At 43.6% G+C, this 22,262-nt stretch overlaps 2 protein-coding genes across 5 annotated transcripts in view; both read left to right on the top strand.

Moving 5' to 3' along the window:
* Window positions 1-6,103, top strand: part of LOC149306253 (serine/threonine-protein kinase SMG1) — a 99,686-nt gene extending 93,583 nt beyond the window's left edge. For 2 of the 3 annotated variants that reach the window (XM_089540574.1, XM_089540576.1), the window contains 5 exons: window positions 843-1,054; window positions 1,355-1,461; window positions 1,771-1,950; window positions 2,047-2,153; window positions 3,606-6,103. In XM_089540574.1, coding sequence (XP_089396700.1) covers window positions 843-1,054; window positions 1,355-1,461; window positions 1,771-1,950; window positions 2,047-2,153; window positions 3,606-3,683 — 684 coding nt within the window. In that variant the 3' untranslated portion in view covers window positions 3,684-6,103. The remainder of the gene's footprint in view (window positions 1-842; window positions 1,055-1,354; window positions 1,462-1,770; window positions 1,951-2,046; window positions 2,154-3,605) is intronic. The other variant, XM_089540575.1, reaches the window with a different exon arrangement.
* Window positions 6,104-9,642: 3,539 nt separating this feature from the next.
* On the top strand, window positions 9,643-21,644 carry LOC149306254 (ADP-ribosylation factor-like protein 6-interacting protein 1). Of its 2 annotated transcripts, none has more exons than XM_089540055.1 (6): window positions 9,643-9,741; window positions 14,988-15,121; window positions 17,573-17,692; window positions 19,670-19,787; window positions 20,125-20,209; window positions 20,645-21,644. In XM_089540055.1, exons 1-6 carry the CDS (start codon window positions 9,706-9,708, stop codon window positions 20,761-20,763), a joined length of 612 nt encoding a protein of 203 aa, XP_089396181.1. In that variant the 5' UTR covers window positions 9,643-9,705; the 3' UTR covers window positions 20,764-21,644. The 2 variants fall into 2 exon arrangements, with proteins under 2 accessions (XP_089396181.1, XP_089396182.1); XM_089540056.1 differs by having other exon boundaries at window positions 14,988-15,076.
* Window positions 21,645-22,262: the final 618 nt, after the last annotated feature.

Raw genomic sequence — 22,262 nt, forward strand, 5'->3', positions numbered from 1 at the left:
AAGCAAAGGAAGACAGTGCCAAAGAACATACAGTATCCTGGCAGGCATAACTGTTTGTGCTCACCCTAAAGGCTTGGTGGATGAGGCGGGAACTTTGATAAATGGTGGCTGTGCGATGTTTGGGGAGGCAATCGGGTGTGGGCAGGGCTAAGAAAATATCAAATGCCAAATGTCAAAAAGGATGTAATGGCAAGTGTTCAGGTACAGTATTCATTCTTATTTAAAAAGAACCATCCTCTTCTCCGAGTAAAGTGATGAAAAGCAAGAGCTTGGTTCATCCTGGGAGAACCTAAAAGAAGCACCAGTCCCATCTTCTACTCCTCCTTTGTGAAAGGGCTATCGGCGCCACTGTTTTCCCACCCAGACATTCAAAAAGACCAGAAGCAGCTCCACAGCTGAGAGAGCTGAGCTGATCAGTCCTTCTTTTAAGGTTCTCCTGAAGCAGTCTAAGCTCTCGCCTTTCAAGAGAAAGGGATGGTTCCGTGTGTGTGTGTGTGTGTGTGTGTGTGTGAAAGTACAGTACTTATATTGACCTGTGGAGCAGCCCAGGGTTTTTTGGTTGATTTTTTAACTAGAATTTCTAGACATATGTAAGGTTAAGCCAGGAATATTTGCCCATAAAGAGCCTTTCTAAAACAAAGATCCCAATAGTATGTGAAATGAGAAATGAATTCTTGTACTGAACATGAAGAGCTGAAGAATAGTGCACTGGTATGTTTGGGTGGGAGTGGGTGCGGGTGCTTTATTATATAAGCTCTGGTCTGGGAAAGGAATGTCCTGTTCACATAAGACTTGCTCTTTCACAGTCACTTCTGAAACATAATGAGTGTTCTTTATTACAGGATGAAGAAGCAGCTTTGGCTGATGGTGAAGATGTTCCGTATGAGAATAGTGTTAGACAGTTCTTAGGAGAATATAAGTTATGGCAAGACAATATTCAAACAGTTCTGTTTACATTAGTTCAGGCAATGGGTCAGGTCCGCAGTCAGGAACATATTGAAATGCTGCAAGAAATTACTCCAACACTGAAAGAACTGAGAACCCAGAGTCAAAGGTAGGCAGACATTTTTACTTATTTGCATATTTGACTAAAATGAACCTATACCTATTTTAAAGCAATTATTCTAGTGAATAGAGTCACGGAAACTGACAGAGTCCTTAGTACCAATGAGAGGAAATTAATGTTCAGGAGTTTTGAGACATATTAGATACGGATGTGTGGTAACAGTCTTGACTACCTCCTCACTTCCTCCAGATGTACCAAATGTATATTTTGTATAACATTCTGATATAGAATTTTCTCTTGGCAACTTGAAGTGTATAAGTTTACTTATTAATTTTGTTAATTTCCTAGTATCTACAACAATCTCGTAAACTTTGCATCACCTTTAATCACGGATACACCAAATGAATGCTCAAGTCCAACATCTGCTGCTACATGTCAACCAACATTTGCTGCAGGTAAAATGTGGGCTACCGTAAACCTTTCAAAAAGGGGCAAGGGATCTACAGCTCCCAAAATACAGATAGTTACAATAGTTGGATGGGGTATTTTAGGAATTGTCATCTAAAAATTTTTCCATCTCTGTGGGGCCTTCCTGTTATTCACCTCTGAATAGAAATAATATTTGCATCATTACCCATGCCCAAAAGGATTCTGAGTCATCATCGGTTTAAGGCATTTAATCTGGATTCCACACATCCTTCTCCTAACTTGGTTCATTTTAATAGCATTTTTAATATTTCCCTATTTAAAATTTATGTTCATAGCAGTCCGTAGCAATACAGGGCAGAAAACTCAGCCGGAAGTCATGTCACAGAATACAAGAAAGCTAATTCAGAAAAACCTTGCACCGTCAGCAGATACTCCTCCAGGTGCAGTTGCAGGAGCTGGAAAGAGTGTGGTGTCTAGCCCTAAAAAGGCCATCAGGGACCCTAAAACAGGAAAAGGTAAGTTGGAAAATAAAATAACCTAGAGCATTTTCAAAGACCAGAATTCATCTACATCAGATAGATTTAAACAACCTTTTCCCCCCCTTTTTGAAGCTGTGCAAGAGCGGAATTCGTATGCAGTAAGTGTGTGGAAACGTGTCAAAGCCAAGTTAGAGGGCCGGGACTTGGATCCCAACAGGAGAATGTCTGTTGCTGAACAGGTAATTCCATGACTACCATCACACACGCTCTCTCTTTCTCTTCTCATATGTTCCCAAAGTAAAGTTTACTTCAGATAATCTCATAATTTCAATTTTGTATGGTGAACATTTTAAAAATATTATCTCATTTGGTACTGGCTGTTTCCTTAACTAGTGTATTCTTACAAACATCTTATTTCCTTGAATAATCTCCCAAGTGCCATAGAAAATATGATAGGCCAGCATGGTCCTGTTGCTTCCTTTCTGCTTTGATTTGCTTGTTCAAGCCAATTGATGGTGATAACCATATATAGGGTCCAGATTTTATCTGTGTTGCCATTAAGTAAAATATTTACCTGCAAAGTCTTTTATGTTTCTTAAAAGAATTTTGATTTCACCCCCATTTTAGGGAAATCCGTTAACCTTGTTTACACATAACAAAAAAGTGGTTTCTTAAGATAATTTAATCATCACTTGCTTCTAAAGAAGCCATGGAAAAATTACACATTAAACTTTTTTTTGTTACCAGTGTATTTACATTGTCTTCAACTGGAAGCATTTTGGTTTTGCCAGTTTAAGAAGCAGACAAATGAACAAAAACTAAGTAGATAGAAGAAAGTGACTACATTAGTAAAACAGAGGGAATTATTTTGTCTCCACTATTGTCTCAGTAATGTCAAGCAGATATAATACCCCATTTTCCTAAAAAATGGAAAAAGGAAACCAAGAACTGCAGTGGTCTTATTCTGTAAAAAATCTTCCTCTACCATCATTTTTAGAAATGATTTATGTGAAGTAAATATGTGAACGCTTTGTCTTATTTATTCATCATTCTTAAAGAAAATATCCCACCATCCTTCCCCGCCTTCCCCCCCTTTTCTGGAAGTTGATATTTTCTCCATTGCTTCTGGTTTTTCTTAGTCCTTTCTATCTCTAACTTCATCTGAACTTCGCAAGTAGTTTGTTTAAACTAGTGTTATTCACAGTGATGGTCCCTGGCCAGTTCCTGGCATGTTTTCAGGAAAGGAAGAAACAGTTGCATCCAAGGGACACTGAAAAGCAATAACTGCAGTCTCTCACATTGGAAGTATCACTGGTTTAAACAAAAGTCAAAACTACTGGTTTAAGCAAAAATTTTAACAAGATAGAATATGATCCTGGTTCGTTATCAAATAGTGCTTTGAAGTACACTTCTTATTAAATTCAGACACTGTGAGCTTGTTACTGTAAGAACAAAAATAGCAGATTGCTAGGTTTAAACTTGGCCAACGTTGCATAGTTGAGTAGCTTATTCTGTGAATATTGCATGTAAAGATATGCAGGGTGAATTTTGGTTTGTCTGAAATTGTTTCTAATCCAGGCTTCTCATGTCGTACAGGCATGCTATTCACCTTTCTGTTTAGGGTGGTCTTAAAAATTCTCTGCGTAAACAGAAGCTGAAGCTCTAATTTTTTTAAAATTGCACTTTCGTAGGTTGACTATGTGATTAAGGAGGCAACTAATCTAGATAACTTGGCTCAGCTCTATGAAGGTTGGACAGCCTGGGTATGAACAGGAAGAGAAGAGGTCAATATGGTTCAGCGAGGTCAGACATCCAGCAGAATCAACTCGGCCTCAGGCATCCATAGCAGCACCACAGTCGGTGGTGATGCCTTTCTGGGGCTTAATGTGAGGAAACCTAGGCAATCTCGGTGCACTGGGAAAGTAAGTCCTGCAGAGTAGCTGCACTCAGGGATACGCTAAACACAATGGCCTGGCATCCCCCAGGGTCACAGGTGAAAGCTCACTGCCTGAACAACGCGGCTGTCTTTCTGCTACAGAAGAACTGCAAATGTGTCGGGGTGGGGGGGGGGGAATAGCTGCAGAAAGGAAACTGGGGATGCTCCAGAGACCGACGACCGCAGAGCGATTTGGAACTCAGTTCCACCTGAACCCTGTGAACAATCCAGGAACAAAAAATGAACACAAATAAGGGGGCCGTGAAGAAATTGCAGCGGAGGAAGATTTGAGAGATTGAGTTTCTTGAGTCGCTCTTGCCGCTCGGCAACAGCGCTGGTTGAGTTGACCAGTTTAGTGCAAATGTTTAAAACAAAACAAAAAATGAAAAATGCTACATGAGATGAACTTCAGATATGGACTGAAATGGAAAGAGTATGTTGGAAGAACCCTCTGAGAAGAGAGAGCTTTTGTCTTAATTTTTTAAGTTCTTTCCCAACTTCTGGTTTTTTCTTGTAGCTTAGGTATATTTACAATATGTTTTAATTTCAGTCCTTGCGTTTCCACTGTTTAGTCAAATCGACAATTTTTTTTTTAGTTGCAAAATCATAATTTCAAAAGCACAGGGAATGCTGAACATTTAAGCAGTTACCTTTTGAGTTGTGATCAAATGCAAATTGGCTTTTGGTTTGTTTCAAAGTGATTTGTGTGTGTGTGTGTGTGATTCTATCATGTACAGTTTCCCCAAATTCGCTGTGCATTTCAAGGTAAATCGTAACACGCATTTGGTTTAATGTGCACCTCCCTCTGCTTCCATTGTATCCTCAGTTTTGTAAGTCCCAACTTTATCCTCCAAAAGCTCATTCTATTGTGATTTGCTGTAATTTCTTTTGTGAAACATAGCTACTCCAATGTAACGTTTATCTTTTACCAAAAAGGCCCCAAGATTACAGTATCTTAAGTGCATTGTTGATGACAGAAAAATCAATAAAGTGAAGTTCTAGTGGAGGTAGTTTTATGCTGTTTGATTCACTTTGAAATTTTGATTTATACTTGAAAATATATAGTGTTTCAGTTCAAGCTGGGGATTTAAAAACAAAACGTATAAAACTAAACATCTCTTTGGAGGTGTTTTTGTTTGGCTTAAGTGAAATATATGTATAAAGATATGTGCGAAGTTCATTTTCAATATGACTTCCTATAAGGTGGTGTTCAGTAATACATTCATGGTTTATCATATATTTTTACTGAATTTACCTTGCACTTTTGAATAGTGGATGTGAGACAAGTTGCTATTAAAATGGCACTTTAAACCAGTCGGTTTCCATATGTATTCAGTATTTTACTTGCTTGTCAATTAAAATGTTCAGTAACTTATGTGTCTGTTTTGGCTTTGCCATTGGAAAGAACAGACTGCTCCTAACTCATGCAAAATACAGCTATCACCTGTTGGAGTTGAGTCCCATTTGAACTCAAATTTTGAGATTGAAACTGTGGTGTTAAGGGCCTCTCCCCCCAATAGTCATGCAGCATTGTACACTTGCTATATGAACCATTAAAGGAACAAAACAGGATTTCTATCATGTTCATTTGACTGTTTCTGAACATTTAAACCTCTTTTCAAATAATGAGGCATTCACCTTTAAGTAACTTTTAAGCCTGTTTCTTTAAGAGGAAGCTTAAGCCCTTTTGCTTAGAAGAATGCTATCAAATGCATATTGAGGCTTAGCACAAGGAACAGAAACTAGTTATCTGTACTCCAGTTCTTTTCAATGTTGGAGGAGAAAACCTCTTGGCTTCCTCTGAGTATCTCCTAAAGGAGTGGTCACCAATCTTCCACACAGGTGTCAGTTATCCTTCATTTTATTGATCCTAAATGTGCGTGCACTGCCTATATATTTAGTTACACTTATGAGTAAATGCATTCCAGTCAAAACACCTTTTACTCCTTTGCCATGTATGACAAGAATGAGAGTAGATTGCTTTTCACTGAAATTGAGATAAGCCCCATGGAATTGGTGACTGTACTTTCGTTTTTCCTTCTGTGTGAAACTTCCTCAGCGAACAACAGTCTGTATCCAATAATCCAAATCCAATCAGGATGAGATATCATTACCAGTTTTATTTCTTGGAAGTTATGGATGGGGGCCATGGCTACTCCTGTGCTTCATGTATCATTATATTTTTATCCAGAAATGAAATGTGTATGGAGATGGGATCTTTACTGCATAATGTAATAAAGTTCAAAAAATCTACTTGCATTCTTAATTCCTTGTATCACATTCATGTTTTTTTTCATTGCAACCAAGTTCTCCAACATAACTCTGAAGCAAAGCGACCTTAATATTAGAACCCAAATCGCATCCGCTTGATTTAAACAAACTGGAAATAAAGTGCTGGTTTGAGGTTGCTTCCTCTTCATTCATTTGCTTGATTTCACCTCCATTTTCCTGCTTAGTTCGAATTCAAGTCTAGTATTGCACCAAAGACAGACAAATACGAAGGCCCCATACCTTTCCAACTAGAATTAGAAAGCGGCATCAATCAAACCATGATTTGCCATTCTGGTTTTAAGGCCATATGCAAAACCAGTTGGCTGACAGGGATATCACAGAAAATTGTGGAAATAAAAGTGCAGCTGAGTACAAGAGCAGGACTATTCCACAGCCTGTTTTGCTTGAACCCCAATGATGATCATTTGAACCAGGGACGGACACATCATTGTAAAAACATATATATAAATTGATGTATTTGGGTTAACAAGTTAGGTAGGGGACAAGAATAATAACCACTGCAGTTTCATCCACCGTCCAGTTTAGAAGTAGTGTTACCAGACAGCAGATATAGCCCTGAGTCTCTAGTTTTCATAGATCAGCTGCGGTCAAGGGGAAATGGCTGGGAGCAGATCCCCTGCTTGCCGAGGGGTCCTGCTTCAATTTGGAAGGCTTCATTAATATAATTATCTGCCACCATTTTATGGTTGAAACATTTAGGTCCACAGTTCTTTGGCGTGACCCTTCTTAGCACTCGGAAATTCAAATTACTTCAATCCTTAGTTTTTTGTGGGTTTTTCGCGCTATGTGGCCATGTTCTAGAAGAGTTTCTTCCTGACGTTTCGCCAGCATCTGTGGCTTTGGCATTTTCATTCTCTGAACTATGGATGCCGGCCATGAAAGCCTTCGACTTCACATACTCCGATCCTGTTTTTCAACTGGGACCCCAAAGTTGGCTAGGCGGAGACTCAAACCCTGGTCCCTGGGGTCACAATCCAGTGCTCTAACTGTAAGGGAAACTCCCCAAAAGTTCATTTGAAAGGAGCGCCCAGAAGTGAAGACACGGGAAACCGAAGTGTCCATAGCAAAATGCAGTTTATTTGGCCAAGACGACAGCACACCAGCAGATGGTGATAAAATTGCTGTCGCAACTCCTTTCCATTTTTCAGTGTCATTTATACACCAGTATACATTGTTACAAAGTTATTCAGATGCAACTCTCATAACTTCATTGGCTTATTAAATGGCAGCAGTTAATTGGTTGGATGCAAGTTACACGCGCTGATCACACCACTTTCTCATGGCTCTCTGCATCTCAGAGCACACTCACTCTGGTTTCTTGCTACCTTGTTTGGTCTGTTAACCTCTAGGCCAGTGATGCCGAACCTTTTTAAGGACGCGTGCCGGGGGCAGGGCTTCTACCCCCAGGATGGGGGCTGGGTGCCAGGGCGGGGCTTCTGCCCTCCAGGGGGTGGGGCTTCTGCCCCTTTTCAGAGGGAGGGAGCCTCTGGCTCCTCCCCCAGCATTTGCCGGTCCCTGAGGCTCCCTCCTGGGGCCGTCAAAAGGGCTGTGGACGGCGCGCTGTCCTCCGGCCTTTGCTGGCCCCTGAGGGTCCCTTCTGGGGCCGTCAGAGGATGGCAAAAGGACCCTCGCCCTTCCTTCACTTGCTGCGAAAGGGCTCCACGGGGCCCTTTCGCGGTGAGCGAAGGGGTGCCGGAAGGAGGAGGAGGCTGGGCACGTGTCCCAGCCCCCTGCTCCTCAGCCTTCGCTTGCCGAGAAAGGGCTCCGTGGAGCCCTTTCGCAGCGAGCGAAGGGGAGCTGGGATGAGGAGGAGGCTGGGCACGCGTCCCAGCCCCCTTCTCCTCGGCCTTCACTCCGCGCGAAAGGGCTCCATGGAGCCCTTTCAAGTGGAGCGAAGGGAAGCCGGGAGGGAAGAGGGTTGGGAGGAGACAGACGCACACGTGCCTCTGTCTCCTCCTCCCAGGCTCCATTTTCTGGCTTCCTGCTGTCTCAGAAAGACAGCGGGAGGCCTGAAAATGGTAGGGAGGAGGCGGAATGGGCACCCGCCCATTCCGCCTTCTCCCTCATCCCGTGCCTGGCGAAATCGCACCGTGTGCCACCCGTGGCATGCGTGCAACGCGTTCGCCATCACGGCTCTAGGCCTTGAAGCAAGCAGGTTACAGAAGCGGAAAGCAATAGTTACTCCATTTTCACTCCTCTCACTAACCACTACACCACACTGCCGCTCTCTCTGTTTTTAGTTCTGCCTTCTTCAGCAACAACAAAATAGGCACTGCCAAGATATTTCAAGGCCCAGTGCCTAGTTCAAAAGTTGGCTTCATCCTGAGGAGGACCTGGCCCGTCTCCCTCCTTCAAGGCTGGCATTCCAGTCTAGTCTGGTGTTGTTTCCCTTTTGTAGTGGCATCACTGGGGGGTGTCACACCAGAGGACCCCCCTTATCCTCAAACACCTCCCTTTTGGAAGAAAGGGGCGCTTGCATTCACCTGTTTCCCTTTAAAATGGTGGGAGTAGGGTCAGGCTCAGTGGGAGGAGAAAGGAGAGGCCCCAGGGCTTTGTTAGAAATTAAAATTTCAATTATTTTTATTTTATTTTTAAATTTTCTTGTTAAAACATCACATTTTAACCAAATCTTCACTATGTACACTTGTTCTTTCGCATTCGCTGTGATTGGGGGCACAAGACCCCCGTGAACATGGAAAAATGGCACATAACAAAAACTCCATGTTTTTGCCTGAGAGGACGCCTCTCTAGGAGTCTCTAGGTCTTCCAGTGCAACTCTGTGGTCAACATCTACCAGACATTGACCATAGAGTTGTACTGGAGGAGCTACAAAGACCTAGCAGAGTGTCCTCTAGGAATCTCTAGGTCTTTCAGTGTGACCTTTAGTTAAAATTGACCATAGAGTTGCACTGGAGGACCTGGATATTCCTAGAGAGGACATTAAATCCGTGAATAACCAAAGCCGCAAATACGGAGGGATGAGTGTGTATGTGAATAGTTACGTTGTGCATTTGATATTGCCATTTGAAGGTATAAGCTCAGTTGTTTATGTCACAGATATTAACGGCTGAGGAGTAGCGAAAAAAGCCTTGCCGAGGAGGCACCCTCCCACCTCCAAGTGCTGAGTTGGCAAGAAGCCTTGGTACTTTGTGGCTGCTTCCACACTGGAGAAATAACCCAGTTTGGCACCGCTTTAACTCTCTTTCTGGCTCAGGGGATTCTGGGAGTTGGAGTTCGTCGTGGGGCCGAGAGCGGAGAATTCCACAGCCTTGAGCCAGAAAGAGAGTTGAAACCCGGAAGACGAGGAGAACGAGGGCGGAGCCACACAGAGGTCTAAGGAGCCGCGCCATTGGTCCGAAATCGAACGAGGGCGGCCCCAGAGAGGAGAGCGGTGATTGGCGCTGGAGAGGCGCAAAGGGCACGTTGAGAGGGAGGGGTTGCTTCAAGTTCTGACCAATGGGAGTCGAGGGGAGGCGGGGCTGGGCTTGGTGGCGGTTGGAAGAAGCGGAGAGAAAGGGGGCGGGGCGAGGGGGCCGTCGCTGCTGTTGTCCAGGGCACACAAAATGGCGGACGGCGACAACAGGAGCAGCAACCAGCTGGTGGGTGAGAGGCAGGCTTGGCGGGAAGGGCCTCCGAGGGTCCGGGGGAGGGTGCTTCCCCTCCTTCGGCCTCAGAGCTCAGTCTCCAGGGCTGTTCCCGGGGAAGGGGCTGCCTCCTGCCCTGTCGGAAGTGGAGGGAGGGCTGCGGGCCCGACGCAGAGAGAGCTCCCTGGGACCGGAGGCCTCCCTAGGGATGGCCATTCGGCCTCAGGAGCCCCGTTGACCTCCTCCCCCTCCGTCCCATTTCACCCCTGAGTTATGGTTCCTTGCACTCATAGAATCCTAGAGTTGGAAGAGACCGCAAGGGCCCTGATCCAGTCCAACCCCATTCTGCCATGCAGGAACTCTCCATCAAAGCATCCCCAATGACAGATGGCCATCCAGCCTCTGCTTAAAGACCTCCAGTGAAGGAGACTCCATTACACTCCATTAAGAGAGTTTGTTCCACTGTTGAACAGCCCTTACTCTCAGGAGGTTCCTCTTAATGTTGAGGTGGGATCTCTTTTCCTGCAGCTTGCATCCATTGCTCCATTGGGTCCTGTTCTCTGGAGCAGCAGAAAACAAGCTTGTTCCCTCCTCAATATGACATCCCTTCAAGTATTTAAACAGGGCTATCATATCACCTCTTAACCTTCTCTTCTCCAGGCTAAACATCCCCAGCTCCTTAACTCGTTCCTCATAGGGATTCATGGTTTCCAGACCCTTCACCATTTTAGTTGCCCTCCTTTGGACACATGGCTCCAGTTTCTCAATGTCCTTTTTGAATTGTTTTGCCCAGAACTGAACACAGTACTCCAGTTGGGGCCTGACCAGAGCAGAATAGAGTGGCACTATGACTTCCCTTCATCTAGACTCTATCCTTCTATTGCAGAAATCTAGAGAGATGAGCATCCAACCTCTTTAAAAGAAAACAAACTCTAGTCGTGGAAAGCCCGTCAGCAACTGAGGCAGTCGCCTCCACTGTTCAGCAGCCCATAGGAGGTTGTAAAACCCTTTAGTCTTTAATGTAGCACAGGATTTTTATTGTGTATGTATTGGTATCTGCATTTATATCTCTAGATTTGCATAATCAGTTAGAGATGTTGACTCAGAATTAAGGCCTGCTGGATGGAAATGCATTTCATGTGTGTCTTTTGAAAACGGGAATGCTCTAAAATAGAGAAGAAGCCATTATATTGTGTTGATGCACAAAGTGACAGAAGACGGAGATGCAGCACTTGTATAGGAAAAGGGGTTTTGCAAAGCCAGCCTCCAACAAATGAGCAAAGGTCCTGTGGGTTAAGGATCCCCTGACTGCCCACACTCCTGTTCCTGAGTATAAAATATGCACCATAATCTTTTCCTCAATCTCTTGCCATAAAGCTGGGCCAAAGCTAACAAAATGAAATTCAACACAGAGAAATGTAAGGTACTGCACTTGGGGCGGAAAAATGAAATGCACAGATATAGGATGGGAGACACATTGCTGAATGAAAGTACACGTGAAAGGGATCTAGGAGTCCAAGTAGACGATAAGTTCAACATGAGTCAACAGTGCGATGCGGCAGCTAAAAAGGCCAATGCAATTTTAGGCTGCATCAATAAAAGTATAGTGTCTAGATCAAGGGAAGTAATAGTGCCACTCTATTCTGCTCTGGTCAGGTCCCACCTGGATTACTGTGTCCAGTTCTGGGTATCACAGTTCAAAAAGGATGTGGAGAAACTGGAGCATGTCCAAAGGAGAGCAGCTAAAATGGTGAAGGGTCTGGAAGCGATGCCCTATGAGGAACGCCTTAGGAAGCTGGGGATGTTTAGCCTGGAGAAGAGAAGGTTAAGGGATCATATGATAGCCCTGTTTAAATGCTTGAAGGGATGTCCTATTGAGAGAGCAAGCTTGTTTTCTGCTGCTCCAGAGAACAGGATCCAGAACAATGGATGCAAGCTGCAGTAAACGAGATTCCACCTCAACATTAGGAGGAACGTCCTGACAGTGAGGGCTGTTCAACAGTGGAATAAACTCTCTCGGAGTATAGTGGAGTCTCCTTCTTTGGAGGTCTTTAAACAGAGGCTGGATGGCCATCTGTCAATGAGGATGCTTTGATTCGGATTTCCTGCATGGCGGAATGGGGTTGGACTGGATGGCCCTTGCGGTCTGTTCCAATTCTTTGATTCTATGATTCTATGATTTTGGTTCTTCCCGCTATCAAAAATGCATCAAAGGTTTTCTAACCAGAAGCCTTACCAGAGGAAAAAATGGTGTGTTTCCTTGTTTCTTCAACAGAATTCTGCCTTGTCACCTTCCTCCTTGGAAACACTTGGCTATCCTGTTTGCTTGTCACAATAATAGGAGCAGAAGCATCCAGGGATCCTTGTTTAGACTTTAGAAAAGTTAGAGGGGGTCAGCAGATGAAGCTGAACTTACAGCATTAAGCAAGATGGTTACCAAACAAGGCTGTATACATTATAGCACACTTGTGCCGTGTAAGTTTTTCTTGATTTTGAAAAGCAAATCATCGCTGCCTGCTCTGAGGTCTCCCAGATTTCTTACTGCCTTCACCTACCATATATATGTTCAACCATATATAAGTAAAAGGCAGATTTTGGGGCCAAAATTATGGATTTTGATATGACCCGTGGATAAGTTGAGGGTAAAACCTAGGGGCATTTAATAAAGGACGACGAAAGGAAAACAGTGCCGAAGAACTTACAAAATCCCAGCAGCCATAACTATTTGTGTTTATACTGAAGGCTAGATGGATGAAAGAGTAGAAGAGGGTCAGTGCTTCCAGAGCAGATTAAACTCTTGCTTTTCACCATATGAGTACATAGAGAGATCTGTGTGCTGATTCTACAGACTAACACAGCTATATCTTTACATTGTACCAATATATATATGAGTTAAAATACAGTACTTACATTGACCATGAATAGATCGACTCAGGTTTTTGGAGTCAATTTTTTAACCTAAATTTCTAGACTTATACAGCAGTGACATAGCCAGGAGGGGTGTCCGTCACAATGAGTGGTGCATGTGCCTGTGGTGTGCGCATGCTGGTGCCACACCCAAGCCCCCCCTTCCCAAAATCCTGGCTACATCTCTGTATACAATAGAATCATAGAGTTGGAAGAGACCACTAGGGCCATCCAGTCCAACCCCCTGCCATGCAGGAAATCCAAATCAAAGCATCCCTGACAAATGGCCATCCAGCCTCTGTTTAAAGACCTCCAAGGAAGGAGACTCCACCACACTCTGAGGAAGTGTGTTCCACTGTCGAACAGCCCTTACTGTCAGGAAGTTCCTCCTAATGTTGAGGTGGAATCTCTTTTCCTGTAGCTTGCATCCATTGTTCCGGGTCCTATTCTCTGGAGCAGCAGAAAACAAGCTTGCTCCCTCCTCAACATGACATCCCTTCAAATATTTAAACAGGGCTATCATATCACCTCTTAACCTTCTTTTCTCCAGGCTAAACATCTCCAGCTCCCTAAGTCGTTCTTCATATGACATGGTTTCCAGACACTTCACCATTTTAGTTGCCCTCCTTTGGACACGCTCCAGTTTTTCAATGTCCTTTCTGAATTGTGGCACCCAGAACTGGACACAATATTCCAGTTGGGGCCTGACCAAAGCAGAATACAGTGGCACTATTACTTCTCTTGATCTAGACACTATACCTTTATTGATGCAGCCTAAAATTGCATTGGCCTTTTTAGCCGCCGCATCACACTGTTCACTCATGTTCAACTTGTGGTCTACTTGGACTCCTAGATCCCTTTCACACGTAGTTTCATTCAGGCAGGTGTCCCCAATCCTATATTTGTCTGACTGTTGACTATAACCTGCTTTCAGATAGTAGTATTATTGCTTATACATAGTCTCTTAAATCATAATAGATATAGATAACTTCCTCCAAGGAATGGAGGAAAACCCTAGAAGCTCTGTAGTTGGTGCCTTGTTTGGGGGATGTCCCAGCCAACTATGTCTTGGACCTTCATGGGGTCCATTTCTACCCTCCATTCAAGATCTGGTACCCCAGGTAATCCAACTTGTCTTGCTGAAATTCACATTTCAAAAGTTTGACATAAACTTGATTGTCCAGCAATTTTCTAAACACCTTTTGCACCAATCATCTAAATACACCCTTTGATATAATAGTGCATGGCGCACTTCATTGATCAGGTGCAAAAGCACTCTTGGAGCAGCACTCAAAGGATTTAAAGGACTCTTGTTGGAAATAAAAAGCAGTTTTGCACTCATGTCCTTTCTTGAGTCCATGGTCTCATTGGCTAAGATTAATTGGGTTCTTCCTCCAAAGACATGATTACTCCGAGAAAGCCCTTACACTTGTTTCAGATCTGGCAGTCTATAATGCCCTGTCTCTGTCTAACTCAAATGAACATACTTCATGGATGACACCAGTAAGACTTTATCGAAAGTTAGGATCAGTGTGGAAGAAAGTAATTGCCAGATCTGAATTAACAACCTAAGCTTCACTTCTGTGACCCCATCAAACTCTCTCCCCTCCTACATTTAACATTCTTTCCCACATAGTTTTTTTGGGGGTGGTGTGTCCCACACCAAGTGACAGGCCAGAAGATGGAAGATACCCAGATGGGCTCTCCTCCTGCTGTGCCCCTTACGGGTTTGCCACAGTGGCAGCAGCCTCCTTACAAGGAGACCTTCCCTACCACAACTATGGAGATGGCTGAACAACCGCTGTGGACTTGCCATGGCTGTGAAGGCCTCCTCACGAGGAGACCATTATCTGATAGACCATAATCAGATTAACAAGAAAGTAAAATGATTAAAACTATAGTTACTTAGCTAAAGACCTCACTCTTTCCTTTAATACCCATTTTTGCAGCTATGGGAGAAGCAGGTTGAAGGAAATAAAAAAATTAATCCATACTTGATTGGAAGGATTTCACATTTATTATCCCATTTATGTACAATTCTGTTTGCAACTTTTCTCAGTTCCATTTTTTTGGTTAGGGGAATAAGGCATTTAAACATTTTTTTCTCATATGGTAGTTCTGCTTCAGATTAAAAGAAACACTTCTGTAGAAGCCTAAAAACAACAGTTGTGAAGATTCAAGCATCAAGCAACAGCTGTAGTATTTATAGAAAGTCAGTATTGATTCTACTGCCTATATATATGGTTTCCTTACTTGCAGAAAAAAAATAGCCTGTGTGCTCCATAAGGTAAGTGCATTGTATCAGCACTTTCTACCTGTGGCAAATACTTAAACTTTAATTCTTCTATTTGTAGGCTGCTGAAACGGCTGGCTTAGAGGAACAGTTGCAAGGATGGGGTGAAGTGATTTTGGTGACTGACAAAATTCTTCGCTGGGAAAAAAGGTGGTTTCCACCTGCTATTGTTGCTGTAATTTCCTTTGTTTTTCTGTAAGTTATTTTGAAGTGAGCTACCATAACACTTTCTTCTAGCAAGTTCTTGTAAAGGAATTAGTGTCCAACTGTCCAAAAGTAACTAGCAGTGTCTCGCTGTATGAAATATACCCGGGTTTTTAAAAAAATATAGATGGAAAGACATGGTTGGTTCAGAAACCACTATGTTCAGATATTGAGTGCTAGTCTTAATCATCATGTTCATCTAAAACAAGAGTTCCCAACCTTGGATGTCTGCACCCCCAGGAGGTGCGAGATGAAATTTCAGGGGGGTGACAAAGCTTTCTTTTGTCAGACAAGACAACATTTTGGAATTGCCTGAATCCATAGGCAGACTTGTGGATCGTAACTAACAAGAAAGTTTCATGTTTTGACAAAATCATGAATGAGAAGCAGGAGTAAAGAAGTAATTGAATTTTATATTGACAATTGGGGTTGATTTTACTGTTTACATTTTTTCAGAATAAATTAGAATCTAATTGGTCAATTTTAGATTTGCATTTTATGCATCGAGTTAAAAGCTTGGGTTTTTTTTTTTTTTTTTTTAAGTTCAGTTTTAAAAATTGGAAGATCTAAAAAAAAAAACCTGTAAGAACAAACTGACCTGGCATGTATAACAGAGACCTGGTTGGATGAGGCTGGAGGAGTTAATCTCTCTCCGCGTTGCCCACCAGGTTTCTCTGTGCAGCAGCAGGCGAGGCCTGGGGGGGCAAGGAGGTGGAGTCACGGTAGTCTATCGTGATTCCATCACCCTGACCAGATGCCCCCTCACACAATCTACAGGTTTTGAGTATGTTTGTTTATCTAAAGGTGGGTAGCCAGGACAGAATAGGGATTCTGTTGGTGTACCGCCCAACCCGCTGCACAACAGTCTCCCTTCCTGAGCTAGCTGGGATGGTCTTGGGGTTGGTGTTGGAGTCTCCACATCTATTAGTGCTGGGGGACTTCAACATCCATGCTGGGACTGCCCTTTCAGAGTGGCTCAGGACTTTATGGCCTCCATGACAACCATGGGTCTGTCCATGTAGTATCTGGCCCTACTCATGCTGCTGGGCAAACTCTGAACCTTGTTTTCTGTGCTGTGTGGAGTGATGATGATCTTGGTGTGGTGGAACTCTCCACAGTTCCATTGTCATGGACAGATCACTTTCTGGTCAGGTTTACACTCACTGGGACTCAGAACCTACAAAAAGACTCCCAGAATGGCTTAAAAATGACAAGACAGTCTCACCCTTCAGGCATACACAGCCTATAAAGCAGGGGTAGGCAACCTTTTTGAGCCGGGGGCCGGGTTGCTGTCCCTCAAACAACTGGGGGGCCGAAGCCGGGGGGTGGAGCTTCCACCCTCTGGGGGCGGGGCCGTGTGCTGGGGGTGGAGCTTCCACCGTCCAGGGACCAGGCCTCCTCTTTGCCGGCCCCTGACGGGGCCCCAGGCCCTGTCAGAGGCCAGGAAAGAGCCGGCGGGGGCTGCCAGCACTGGAGGCCTCCTCCTCTTTGCCCCTTTGCTGTCGCCGAGGCCCTCTTGAAGGGCCCCAGAGGTCCGCTGCCGCCACCAGAGCCCTCTTGGAGGGCCCCAGCGACAGCAACAGGCCTCCCAGAGGCCCGCTGCTGTCGCCGGAACCCTCTTGGAAGGCCCCAGCGACAGCATTGGGCCTCCCAGAGGCCCCACTGCTGCCACCGGAGCCCTCTTGGAGGGCCCCGGCCACCGCAACGGGCCTCCGGCGAAGTCTCACGCAACCTTTCCTATGGTCGCGCGAGACTTCGCCTCTAGGCAGCCGCCATTTTGTTTCTCAAATTGGCGGCGAAGTCTCACATGACCACGTGAAAGGTCGCGTGAGACTTCGCCGCCATTTTGAGAAATAAAATGGCGGCGCCCAGAGCGGCAAAATGCTACAATCGGTGGCGACAGCAGGAGAGAGCAGGGGCTGGCCGAAAGGCCGACCCCTGCTATAAAGGATGGAACAGGAGGAGGGAAAGGAGCTCATGCAGTATTTGTTAAAAAATTACAGTTGTTATCACAACCAGCTGGTATGGAAAGAGCTCAGGCAGCTCACTTGGAAGAGATGTCACTGCTGGCAGTTGAAGGAGAAGTGATATGGGTCTGTTTCTCTCTGCTTTGCAGTCTAATGGAATGAATGTTCTTGTTGACTAAATGATATAGTATGTAGTATAAGATAGCTCTTAAATGCATTCTTATTTGTAACTAGAACTGATGTTTTTTATGCTGAAATGTCTCATATTTTAATTATAATATTTTAGAAATGATGTGTGAATTGACAGTCATCAGTTCTTTTCTTTCTTTTTTTTTACTTATTGGTGGCTGATTTTGTTGATTTTTTGTCCTTTTCTTTCTGGTAACATGACACAGGTTATCAGACTACTAATTGTTCTTTTAAATGTTTGAATTTAAATGCTAACTGGATAAAAAATATATATTTTTCTTAACAGAATGATCTACTACTTGGATCCATCTGTTCTTTCAGGTGTTTCTTGTTTTGTTATGTTGCTTTGTTTGGCTGACTATCTTGTGCCTACTCTTGCTCCTCGGATTTTTGGTTCCAGTAAATGGTAAGTTGTTTGAAGATACATTTTTATTTTACAGTTTTCGCAGACTTGGAGTCTGCGTCCCTTGCTCATTCGTGGGTGGCAAATGGAGGGGGATAAAATGGGGCATGTGACCATAGCCCACGCCCACAGGTGCCTCCAGGTGTGTGCAGCCATTCAAACCAGTGGGGCTTGAATATTGACCATTTTTCTTTTTCATGGTGGGAGTCCAGAACGGATCCTCTGTGAAATGGAGAGGCAATTGTAGTCCCATAAGTATAAAGTCTAGTAAGAATAGAAGTAGGTTCTAAAAATGGCCACGAAGTTACAGTTTATCATCGTGCACAGAGATGTCTTCCTTCTCACCTTTCTCAGTAATGCTGCCAGCAAGATCTTTGTTATGTGCCTTCAAGTCATTTCTGACCTATGGCAAACATAAGGTGACCCTGTCACAGGATTTTCTGGTGCTGGAAGTGTGTGATCCACCCAAGATCACCCAGTGGGTTTCCATGCCTGAACAGGGAATCGAACTGTGTTCTTAGGTCATAGTCTAGTGCTCAACCCACTACACCATTCTGGCTGTCACCAGGAGAGAATCAATTCTCTCTATATGAGGTCTTAATACAGTGCAACCACTTCATACGCATGCACCCTATACGTGGCTTTCAGCTTATACTGAAAGCCGCGTGACAAGGAGGAAATGGCGTGCACGCTGTGCCACTACACTCAAGCCCCATTAGTTTCAGTGGGGCTCATGCATATGCGGAATTTGTCTTACATGAGGGGGACGAGTGTTCGGAATGGATCCCCTGCGCAAGACAAGGGCACACTGTATGATTCTTTGCGAGAATTTGTTATGGCAGTAGCCAGATAGTAGATGTGGTTATACAGTCACATATTCTTTCGTTAATGTTGTATATCTATGTCTCCTTACCACCTATAATATGTAAACACTGATTACAGTTCCATTGTGTCAACACTATTCAACTACAGATCTGTGTACTAAACACTGAAATACACTGTTCTCTGTTAGAAGGAGACATCCAGGCACAGGATGAATTATTTAAACTAGACCCCCTCATAACCTCCTCCCATAGTCCCCCCTTAACTAGGCCTCATGCTTTAAACCAGGGGTAGGCAACCTTTTTGAGCCAGGGGCCAGGTTGCTGTCCCTCAGACAACTGGGGGGCCGAAGCTGGGGGGGAGCTTCCACCCTCCTGGGGCGGAGCTGCATGCTGGGGCGGAGCTTCCACCCTCCGGGGCGGGGCCAGCACTGGAGGCCTCCCCCTCTTCGCCAGCCCCTGACGGGGCCCCAGGCCCCATCAGAGGCCGGCAAAAGAGCCGGCGGAGGCCGCCAGCACTGGAGGCCTCCGCCTCTTTCTCGGCCCCGCGGGCTCCTTCCCGGAGGCCGAGAAGGAGGGAGGAGGCCGGTGGCCCCCCAAAGGCCCCACGCGCTTGCGCTAGAGACCTTTGGCCTCTCGTGCGAGCGGCTGGAGGGTGGTGGCCTCTCCAAAGGGCTCGCGCGAGCGAGCTTTGGCCTCTCGCGAGAGGGCATAGGGCCTTTGGCCTCTCGCACGAACGGCCCCCCCCCCAAAGGCCCCGCACGAGTGGCCCGGTCCTGCCGCCGATTGCCACCGGCACGGCAGGACCGGGCTCATGTGGCCCGCAGGCTGAGGGTTGCCGACCCCTGCTTTAAACCTCACTGCTTTAATGGCTTGCTATTCAGTCACTCCTGCAACATGCCAGAAAGCAGCCAGATTTGCAGTTCATGATATCTGAATTCAAAACATATGTGCCAAATTCAAATGAATGCATATTTAGCTCACTGAAACATATATGAGCCATCTACTTGATTTATTGATATCAACAGCAAGTAGTTAAATGTAGTTTAAAGTAATTAAGATGATTAGGAATGTATCTATTTTGTTTGTGTCTGTGGGTGACAAACCATCAAATGTTTAACTGATGACACGTTATAGATCTTTTTTGCTTATATTAAAGGACCACTGAACAACAGCAACGATTCCATGAAATCTGTAGCAACCTGGTAAAAACACGGCGTAAAATTGTTGGTTGGTGGAAACGTCTTTTCACATTTAAAGAGGAGAAACCTAAAATGGTAATTTGTGCTTTCCTGGAGATTTTTCAGCCTTATTACAAATACATTGCTCCATTAAATTATTTTGTTTTATGTTTATTGAAACAAAGCTTTTCCATTTGTTGATCAGAAGCTACATTCTTTCAAATGAGATTTTTTTTTATATGTAAAGGTTAACTTCCAATTGAAAATGAGAAAATATTTCCAGTTTCAAAATGTAGACATTTGCTGTGTTCAAAGTCAGGATACCAATCGGTCGTTGCCTGAAACAGCAGCAGTAGGAAATACCTAGGGAATCAGTTGATAGTATCTTTAGAAGGTGTTTTAAGAACTACTAACTTTATGGTCTATTTTCTAGTACTTCATGACAATGCTGTGTTCTCTGGCTGTGATTGCTTGGATAGGACAACAAGTTCATAATCTCTTCCTCACCTACCTTATTGGTAAGCCGTGCACAAGACGACGATTTAAAAAAGAAGGCATTGCCTTATTTTCCATACTAGTGGATATGGGGACTATGGTCCCATACAGACAGGCCAAAATAAGGCTGCTTCGGGTCACTTTGGAGGTATGCTGTTTAAATTATGCATGCGTCCTAAGAGTCCGGAAGCCACACCAAAGCCACGCTCCAGTCCTAAGGACTAGAGCACAGTTTTGGTGCATCTTTCAGACTCTTAGTATGCATGCATCATTTAAACAGCATACTTCCAAAGTGACCTGAAGCAGCTTTATTTTGGCCTGTCTGTATGGGGCCAATGTTTGTCATTTGGAAACCTGAAGTAATTTAAATAGAACATGAATCAAAATGAACAAATGTGGGGGACAAACTTGTCAAAGATCACAGCTGATGGTAACTTTCTCTCTCTCTTTTTAAAAAGTGACCTGCTTCTTGTTGTTTCCTGGATTAAACAAACACGGAATAATTTCAAAATATGCTGGGATGGCAAAAAGGGAGGTCAACAAACTCCTCAAGCACAAAGAGAAGAAAAACGAATGAAGCTTGGTCTGCTGATTAACTCGATAGTATAATTTGTGTTCTAGGAGCAATTTAAAGAATTAATTGTGTGCTTAATAGTATAGAAGTGCTTATTTCAGTCATCGCCTCTTAACCTTAAACAGGGTCCCTTCTGCAGTTAATAGGAACTGTGTGGCCCTTTAGTCACACACTAAGACAGTCTGGTTAGCATGAACAGTCATTCTTACAGTAAGTGTGGCTAAGCAACATAATGTGATAAGGTTGTTCATCAGTAATAATGGGTGGTGGTATTTGTGTGAAGATATCCTTTAGTCCTGTTTTGGGTGGGAGAATACCAACTAAAAGTTTGAATTCCTTTTAAGCATTTTGAGGATTCAAGGGGCTGTCCATAGATTTCTTTTATGATAAAACAGATTTAATTGAAAAACGTACAACATTGTGGGCCATGGACAATTTAAATAAATAGGGCTCCTAAATCCGATTGCCCAAGTTGTCACTAGTTCCATATACAACTTAATGCACTGAAACTGTATGGGAACGGAAGTTAGGATGCATGGACAGTCCACTTTCTTGCTTGTTATTTAAATTGTGATAGTTTTGATATTGTGCAACATGTCTTTGAGGCTTTTTAATATATAGTCTGTACACAACATCATGTTGAAAATACTTGATGTATCTATGTTGTCAACAAGTCTGTCTTTAGAGTTACTTGTGTTTTCTTAATGCTTTTTTTTTTGTTTTTACTGATAATTCACTTTTCTTAAGTAAAACATTTATAACCTGTTAAAATTGATAAGCATCTTAAGCCTGTGCTTAAAAGACAAATTTCTGTCTTAATTGTAAATGGATAAACAGTGTTAATGTCAGTTTGAAGAAATACAGAAACCTTGGGAAACCTTGAAGCTTTGGGGTTATTATTATTATTATTATTATTATTATTACCTTGTAAGCATTGTAAGCATTCGTACTTGTTGAAAAAAGCGTAACAGGAGATCTGGTGCTTACATTATTTGCCTTATGGGTGATAGCTGTGTCTTATTCTAAGATGGCAACATAAGGTCATTGTAGGGTTTGTTTGGGGTTTTCCTTTCTCTATCGGCTTGTACTAACTTCCAGCTATATCTACCTAGAACCAACGTGGAAGTGTAGTACAAAATGAGTGATCAGAAATAAGTAGTCCCACAGCAGTAAGAATTGTTCCCCTCTGCTTATTTTTCTTGTGGTGAATAGGAAACAGCACCTTTTATTTGGAGGAAATTGGCTGAGAAAAATAAATCATATTAGTATATATAAGATTCCCCAGGTATTCTTGATTTATTACACCAACACAAATCACTTCCTGTGCACATAGCATCAGTTAAATACACAGAATGGCTTGGAAGACGTGAACAATTCTGGCTGCAACACATAGAAAAGTTTCTCAAGGCACATTATCTACTTAATGATAATAGTTTTCAATGCTTTGAGATGCCTATATAGGATTGATAGAAACCTGTATCACAATGTCTGCTTCAACCCCT

This window comes from Sceloporus occidentalis, unplaced genomic scaffold, assembly GCF_023333645.1.
Source record: "Sceloporus occidentalis isolate IW3139 unplaced genomic scaffold, rSceOcc1.0.p SCAF_10, whole genome shotgun sequence".
NCBI lineage: Eukaryota > Metazoa > Chordata > Lepidosauria > Squamata > Phrynosomatidae > Sceloporus > Sceloporus occidentalis.